This window comes from Anser brachyrhynchus (genome assembly GCF_964034855.1).
Source record: "Anser brachyrhynchus genome assembly, chromosome: 25".
Lineage (NCBI taxonomy): Eukaryota > Metazoa > Chordata > Aves > Anseriformes > Anatidae > Anser > Anser brachyrhynchus.
This window is the reverse complement of record NC_137718.1, coordinates 3,367,673-3,376,558: the sequence shown is the minus strand read 5'-3', so window position 1 is coordinate 3,376,558 and position 8,886 is coordinate 3,367,673. Positions and strand designations below refer to the sequence as shown.

The 8,886-nt window shown below is 41.5% G+C and overlaps 1 protein-coding gene across 8 annotated transcripts in view; it reads right to left on the bottom strand.

Moving 5' to 3' along the window:
* ARHGEF12 (Rho guanine nucleotide exchange factor 12) overlaps positions 1-8,886 on the bottom strand; it is a 77,209-nt gene that overhangs the window by 4,799 nt on the left and 63,524 nt on the right. For all 8 annotated transcript variants that reach the window (XM_080567470.1, XM_080567471.1, XM_080567472.1 and 5 more), the window contains 9 exons: positions 8,240-8,315; positions 7,661-7,828; positions 7,067-7,154; positions 6,120-6,209; positions 5,892-5,968; positions 5,282-5,509; positions 2,929-3,414; positions 939-1,255; positions 116-188 (listed from right to left, as the gene is read on the bottom strand). In XM_080567470.1, the coding sequence (XP_080423596.1) occupies positions 116-188; positions 939-1,255; positions 2,929-3,414; positions 5,282-5,509; positions 5,892-5,968; positions 6,120-6,209; positions 7,067-7,154; positions 7,661-7,828; positions 8,240-8,315 (1,603 nt within the window). The remainder of the gene's footprint in view (positions 1-115; positions 189-938; positions 1,256-2,928; positions 3,415-5,281; positions 5,510-5,891; positions 5,969-6,119; positions 6,210-7,066; positions 7,155-7,660; positions 7,829-8,239; positions 8,316-8,886) is intronic.

Sequence of the window (8,886 nt, the reverse complement as noted above, 5' to 3'; positions counted from 1 at the left end):
GATGAAACTCTTTTTGTGTGTGTGTGAAACATTAAAAATTGACTTCGTGCTCTGTGGTTAATGTCTGATGCCAACGTGGTGCATGTTTCCTATCGTAGAACGTGTGGTTGCGTACCTGAGTGCTCTCCTGTGGAGGCTGATCCAGCCAGCCCTTGGCGACGGAGGATGATGTAGTCTTCCTCAACCTCCTAAAACACACATGAACAAACAAAAAAAAAAAGAACACTGAAAGTCAAGTGGCTTTTTCTCCTTTATCATGTGAACAAAGAGGGCTTCAGATGGGAAGAGACAAGTTGCACTGCAGGTGACTGGAATCGACCATGCTGCTACTGTGACCCACAACGGATCTCAACTCCCTTAGCAGCACTTTTATTAGGCCTTCCATTCCCATTCAATATTCCACCTCTTCCTCAAATTTCAGTTAGATTAAAGTCTGGCTATCGACTTAATGGGTCAGTACAGCAATTGCTGTGATGGATGGACAAACCCCAATACATACAAAAAATTATTTTGGATATAGTAAGTTTGAAAACTTCGTTATTACCCTACTGCAACTTACCACCTTCTTTTAACATTAGCAACAACATGCAACAGATTCAGCAAGCCTTTATGTGTCGGTAAGTCATACTCATTGCATTAGTGGTCCCTTCAAAGCTCCAATGCTGCAGACATGCAGTTTTGTCCTACCCCTGAGGAATCTCTCCAAATGCAAAGTAATATACATGCATCCTGCCTCTACAACTAGTAGCTTGTTGTAGCCCCTCAACGTATTGCAAGCAAAATGGCACCAAGTTTCTCCTTCGAAAGCTTCCAGAGCCGAACACATAAAAAGGCACAACTGCCTGCCTTCCTCCGCAAAATTATTTTCAAACTCTTTTCTAAAAGAAAATCTAGAGAAAACGATAACTCTTGATACTGCAAATGGAAACGTACTATACCTTTAACTTTTCAAGGTTGTTCTCTATCTTCTGAATATACTGCATCATCTGCACACGCGACTCTAAAGACAAGAAGTGAGGGCTTGCTACAACTGAGCAGGACTCTTCCACTCCCCCCCAGCGCGAGACCAGCATCTCCTCGGCAAACGGGGAGCTTCCTCCATCCGACTGCGTGTCCCGTGGGGAAAGAGGCTGCTGCTGGGCAGAGTCCAAAGAGGTGTGGCCACCTGCAGTGCACTGGAGAACTAGAGATGATACCTCCTCATCTGTGGAGCTCTCCTGCACCGTTCCATATCCATCAAGGATCAAATAATTTCCTGTTAAGAGAACAGATTTTTACGAACACCTCAGTTCCATAATCACCGAGAACCACTGACCTGTAGACAGTTTAAGCAGACTTTAAGAAGGATAAGTGGTGAAAGGCCCATCTCCTGAGACATTTTAAAATGGGTAAGAAAAAGCATTTGTGAACACTACACAGAATAGTGATTATATTAGACCAGACTAGCTTGGTTCTGAATGGGACTTTACAGATCAAGGCTGGTTTTTGCACTGCAGTTTGAAAGTTACGTGATTAGACGAGCTAATCACATCCCCTCTTGTTTTTCCAAACTCTCTGTATCCAATATAACATCTGAAAAACCTGCACTTAATATTAATGGTACCCACAAACCAGACTGCTGGATTTGGAACCTACACTTACTGGTTACAGTACTGAGCACCCCTTTAGATGTGTTAGCTTCAAAATTTAGCCTGCTGAAGGTAATTAAAAAAACAAAGCAATTACAGACAGAAACGCATTCACAACTGCACCTACTAATAGCACTACATTGAATAATTTCTCTACAATATTACAGCAAAGCTAGCATGTGGAAGCAGAACTGACTGAAAACAGGTCAATCTAATTTTGATGTCCCTGCACAGTTAAGAAAGTAAACAGCATAAGTGGTGACAAGTAAATTAGATGCTTCAAGTTGTTGGCTCAGTTTTAATAATTTAAAATGTTTCCATAATTCAGGGAAAGACAAATATATACTTGGAAGGCAGCATTTGGACGGTCACAAATTGGCTTATTTATTGGCTCATGATAGAATCCATAAATTCATATTCACAGATAAGAAATTTCAAGACTAACAGTCATATAGAATCTACCAGCTAGTACCTACTTCTGTTATAACATGCACAAGATAAACCTCAACTTGTGTGCTAAATTTAGTGCAGGGTCACCACCCGGGCTGATCTAAATCACAGGACTTTTCCAAACACAAAGTGCACGAAGTCCCACGAAGGTGCTTACAGCTGCTGTCTTGGAGCTAGTTTTCTGCTGAGTTAACAGCTCTACAACCTTCTTGAAGGGTAGAAGAGAGATGCTTTGAGATGCCGCTCAGGTAAGTGCCAAATATAGCAAATGTAATAATAATAGAAATAATGATAAGCTTTTAAGAGCTTCAGACTGAGGGTGAGGTCGCTGGAGACAATTACAATGCAAAGCTAAACTCTAAGTTTCTTTTCTGAAGCTCAATCAGGAGAAGCCAACACAATAGCTACAAAAAAATAGTATGAGTCACGGGGGCTCTGTGTGTAGGGACTAAGGCAGGGCTTTGCCTTCAGGGCCAGTGTTTTCTCTATAGGTCCCAATGGTCAGCTGAGATACAATAAGGTCCAGTGCCAACAGCAATCGAGAGCTTGCACTGTGCCCATACCTCTGTAAATACAGTTTGTCACAGTGTGTTAAACCCCACAGGATTTTAGTTTCTTCTTTCATGAAATAGAAAAAATCATTAAGCACAGCCCTTTTCAGGGCTAGAATAACTGCCAAGGACTAGAGAACTAACTTTAAATAAATGTCCTATATTGTACCAGCAAGAGAAGCTTCACCAGGAAAACATACTGTGGTTTTCTTTAGTATTTCCTATTTAAAATTGAACTCAGGTCTCTAATGTCAAATCTGGACAGCCTATCATTCAACGAGGTAATGAAATATGCTCACCTGAGATCCGTATTTGCACATCCTCCTCTTCCTTCCTTTCCATTAGTTCACTTTCAGATGGATTTTCATCACTGTGAGCTTCTTGCGCATCAAAAAAATGCTCCCCGCTCTCATCAGCGCCCACCCCTTGCAGCTCTGCGGTTGAGATCTCCAGATTCATACTCATGCGGTCTATTGCTGAGTTACTGCTCGATCTGGGGTCTCTCCCTATCAGCTGCATGGCATCCCCTGAAGCTGGTGATTCAGCTGAAGTCCGGAGGCCATAACTAGCTGTGGATTCATTAGTTTCGGTTCTTGGAAGCATGCGGTCTGTTCCAGGCTGGTGAAATTTGTTATCGTCAGAGTGCTGTAGTCCAAGCTCACTTCCACTCTCCGTTTGGGCTTCTTGAGAGACGGTCCTAAACCTGGGAAAGCGCTGCCGGTCTTCAAGGGTCCCCTTCTCAGAAAAGCCAAGCTGCTGTACCAACAGTTTTTTCAGCAAGTCCACTGCAAGTAGAGATAATGTTGGCAAAGCTTCACAGACCATATTCTCCCTAACAGTGATTAAACTAGACAAAAAGGCCAAACAGAGATATCTCAGAACAGCCAGCCCTCTTATTGTTCTTGGTAGAAAGCACAGGGGTAAAAATAAATTAAAGGTCTGAAACATTGTACCAACACCTTACTCCACATTTCATCTTACAAGTAAAGGCAAAAACAGCAGGAACAAGTTCCATCTTGCTTAGGAGAAACAGAGAAATCATCTACTGAAATTACCCAGCAAGTGAATCGTAGTGCAGGTGAGTGCCCGGGTGTTACCTGCCCCCAAATGAACTAAAAAGCAATAGCACTAACAGGGGATTCCCACCTTAGAAATAAGCATATTGAGAACATGCCACCCAACGTCAAATAACAGATCAAAACATCGAAGACATTTTCCCTAAAATTTCCTGTAAATTTATGCTGATTTGAACTTCAACCCACATTCCTTTAGCTCTCAAATTAACCCAACCAAACACTTCATAATAAGGACACGTCGTTCAAAACAAAAATACGATGCTGCCAAGAGCGTAAGTACACCGCTCGTTCTCACAAAGCTCACGTAGCACTCAATAAAAGCTGCGAGTTCACACAATGCGACAGTCTAAGAGGAAGGCTCTTGTCAAAACGTGAGTGACCCACAGCTGCTGCTAGAGGGCTGCTCTATGAAGCCTGAGCAGTTACGAGATGCGAGGTCACTAATACCATCTTTACACACTTCTCATACTAAGGTTCTCCATCACCTGTCTCTGAGAACGACTACTAAGAACATTTGTACAGCCTTCAGAATTAGAAGAGGGCTTTGAATCCCATAAAAAGGAGAAGCACAAATGGATCAAAAAGATCCGAGGTAAACTATTAGATTGCAGAAGACTGTCATTACTTGTAAAAAGAGAGAGAAAGAAGAGGGAATTGGGGCCAAGGATATGAATGCTCTGCATTTGAGTAACAGCAAATGATCCACAGAGAAGCAATACAGACTATTCCCTTCACGTACAATTCTGGGACTTTACGCCCATTTCAAAGTTGCCAGGGAGAGAGATATGGATTAATGAATTCATTCAAATTTTAGGAAGTTATATTTAGAAACACAAGGAACTGGAACGCTGGATCTGATCAGGTAGGTTGCAGAGCCCCGCATTCTTCCTCTGAAAGAGGGTATACCACCAAACAGAGGAAGCGCTTAAAACTCTAAAACCAGTCTTGCAGAATTATCTGTCCATTGGGAAAAATTCCTTTCAATACACACAAGTGTCAATCTAATCATACCCAAACAGCTTCCAGACTCTCAGAAGATCTGAACCTAGACTTCGTCAAGCTTGTGTAAAATATCCAACTTCATTTGCATGATTTTGCAAAAAAAAAAAAAAAACAAAGAAAAGCCAAATCATATTCTGCAACTCATGCAACTTCGCCTACTCTACTTCTCTGGTGCTATGAATGTTAAGTCCACAGGCTAACTGCATCGTCTCTTAAAAAAAACTGCTGACTAGCCGTGGCACTTTACAGCACTGCACAAAGCTCTGCAATGTGATTTTGTCATCAAAGCACTTCCTGGGCAGTAAGTAACAATTCATTACTACCCTCATTTTATACATGGGAAAACCACAGCAAAACAATGAGATACCTGCATCCAAAGGGCTCGGTATATGAATTTTGAACTTATAATTCCTTCGTGTCAGATCCACTGTGTTTTGCTGTGCTGTACTACAGCACAGAGAAAATTTTTATTTCATAGAAGCGGGCATTATTTTAGCTCACCGCTTCATAAGGTTGATCTAACAATTCCCACCTCCGAACCATATGCTTCCAGATGCTGCTCCACGATACTTACAGTTCCTTAAGGCATCCAATGCCCACTGCCCTCCTGATACCGACGGTAAATCGGTGGCTGCGTGTTCATAACATGTAGAAGTATCTTTAAGCGTCAGGTCTGCCTGCTGCACTTTATCAAACTGTCTTTCTGTCACAAGAAGACTTTCTACCTCCGACTTTTCGGACATGGTGGGCGAAGAAGTCTGAGCGTTCAGTATCAAGGAAGAGTCTAGGCCCAAATCTTTGTCTAGTAAATAGAAAACATACATTCGCGTTAAGCAACTATGGCAAATATGATGTTAAACTGCAGAAAATTCTGCTTCACATTAACTTTTTCACAGTGCTGCTGAAAACACTGTAAAATACGGTTCTTGAGCATGGGCTTGGTAAAATGCTGATTTGTTCCTGGGGAAAAAAGATTCTTACTCAGCAAGTTATAAAGGAGATGGAAATACTAAGAGGTATGTTTCCAAGGCGTTCAGTATCTTTTCTCCACATGACTCATAAAGAAATCACTCCTTTCCAGAAAAATGTCAATGCTACCAAAAGAGCCCCAAGACACAAGGAATATGGCTTTGTTCTCTACGTAGCAAATTTACTGACACCTTTTACCTGGCCCACTGTTTTACCTGGACTTTGTAGACTACTGGCAGGAATGTCATGCTGCTCTTTGAGCTTCTGCTGCTCCTCTTCTTCACGCTCTTCTCTGCAGGGAGGAAGGAATGAATACAAGCTTTTAGTCACCTGTATCTGAATTACTGCATGACAAGCAGAGCTCTGGCTGACAATCTTCGAGTAGAAGAGGGATTACCAGAAAAAGAACACCAGCCTTTCCTCCCCCAGCTGCTTTTACTTACTCGCCAGGTCCTGACTGTGGTAATGGAATCACTCTTCTGGCACTCTCCATTTTTACAGTCCCTGCCATCTGAGCTATAAGGTCCTGCCACCTGCATAAACATATCAAATAAAAATATGCAAGATGTGAAGCACAACGACTACTGCTCCATTCAACAGTTTTTAAATCCAGCTAATATCATCACTGCTTTTCTTATCAACGGAAACGACTAATCCTGTTGCATTGTTGCGTTAGTTTTTTTAATCCTGTTACAGTCAGTGCCTCAGTAATACCTTGCAGCCACAAGTGAAACACACAGCTTAATGCTCACCTCACCAGTATACTACTCAGCAGAAGGAAATGAATGACAGGACCTTAGCAGGAGCCATCAAGTGAAGCAGTTATATTTATATATAAATACATATGAAAGCATTAAGTAACCGTTCACGTAGAATTGAATAGTTTAATATGTGACACACTACAACAGTTGCTACATATCGTACAAGTCTATGCCCTGCTTATGCACTGGAAGAAAAGCACTTGTACCAAAGAGGAAAAAGTGTAGGTAGGGCCTCACATTCACGCACTGTGGATGCTGATGATGCCAGTATCAAACTCTGCAAAACTAAGCGGTTCTGCAGGAAGATGCAGGATGATTTCAGTGACTTATCTGGCAGTCAGTCACATAAGACCAGAATTGCAAGAGTATGATTTTTTGTTTTATACGTATCTGTATATATAAATACACTCATTTATGTGTATACACCCTCTCCCTGGTTTTTAGAAGCTGGGAGATACTATGCTTGGATACTCCCCATGGAGGCAAACATAACCATGTTTTCAGCTAAGCTTAGATAAGGAACTCAGGTAATTCCTGGACACCTGCAGAGTTACTACACACAAGCAGATGTAAAAGTTCTCTCAAGTACAACAAATCACACAGCAGATGGAACCGAACCAATTACTTACACATTCTTCTCTGAAACCGTCTGTGCCACCAGTTCATAAATATGAGCGCCATTTTCTGACATGGAGATGACGAAGAAAGCTTTGTTATCTGGAGCAACACAGGGAGGGAGGAATTTAATTAGATGCCTTGTTCTGCACAGCTTTCTGAAAATTCCTAGAACTGGACATAACCCCAACCAGAAGCAGTGAAAGAAGAGTTTATGAAATAAACCTATAATGCTATCACATACAAAGACAGATCTTTCTCTGTCCGGGAGATTTGTCTGTTAGTTCAAACTGCTTTGAGACATATTTTTCCCCTCTTTTCCCTCATAATGATTTGCATTTCTAGAGTACCTTTCATCTAATAAAATCAGACTACTTTAACTTAGAGGTCTATTTATAACTCAAGCTGTGCCTAAAAAGGTTATTAACGATGCAGAGAAGTTAAACAGCTCATACAGCATTACAGAGCAAGACGTTGGACAACCAAGAATTAAGCCTACGCATTTCTGCATGTTCTACTGTGGAACTCTAGATCAGTTGAGGACAGTTGGTTTTGTCTAATCTTCATTTCTGGCTTCCTCCTTCGCTTTCCCCATTGGTTACACTGACCTGTTGCCACCTGACGAACCAGAACAGTGTTCAGCTTGATGATAGGACTGAAGGTGTGTTTGCTATCAGCTGTTGATGCCAAGATTTTACTGTGACACTTCAAGACCAGTTTATCATCCTGTTTCTGCAACAGCACCAGAATGTCCTCCAGGAGCAGAGTGTAGAGATCTGCACAGAGCGCAAAAGAACCCAGAATGAGTTAAAGATTCGTGGTTTTCTATCACACCCCTGCAGAAAGAAAAAAGCTGCATTTTTGATTACTCATGCAGAGGCACTAATCAGTGCTATGCCATTCTAGGCAAAGCTTGCAAATCTTCCTCATCAAAACTAGAGCAGAGAGCTACAGATGGGATTGGATCATCTCACGACTGACTGCTGTGTCCCTGCATGGCCTTAATGATACTCCAGCACATTTCAGAATTGACAAGAATAATTTAATCAGCTCTGAGAAACACATACACATTATTATAGGTGGCAGTACAGATCATAATTGGAAACTGCATAAATGCTTTCTCTCTCCCCCCCTCTCAGCAAACACATACAAACCCAACTCTACATCAGCTGATGAACAGGACTCACCAATAGTTTTGTCACGATTAACCTTCCAAGTTAGAGGTCCTTCATGAAGCATTTTTCTCTTTGTTAGATCCAAGTTCTGCCAGCAAGGGAAAGAAAAAAAAGTAGCAATATGAAATTTTTATAGAAGCATGGAACGGTAAAGCATGGGAATTTCAGAGGGAAAGCTACAGATAGGCACTTCAGTGTGGAAGTGAGCAGCTAAACCCAGTATGGAAAAAGAAAGGTGGATCAGGAATTAGGTATGCTTGTAAACCAAAATCTTGTGAGAGGTGTTTGCTGTCATTCTTCCTCATTCACTGCTCTTTTGCAGATACTGGGAGTGCCAGGGTGGAGAACTGTCCTTCCAAGTCAAGCTCCTAATGCATTAGGTTGTCTTCTGATTTCTAGGAGGAGTTTTTCCAATATCCCATACAAAGTTTGCAGTTCTAGTATTATAACAGGTTAATGCTTCAGCACTCTATTTGCAAGTCAAGTATGCCTACAAATGACACACTGATATAAAAATCATTCCAATGATCTGATGGACTTTATAATGTCAATGGATTCTTCAGACATTTCAGTGCTTGTGACATTTAGATCTGCAGGCAAGTAGAAGTGACAATTTTCACAAGTCATTCCTTCCAAGTCTCAGAGTCTACAATCAATAA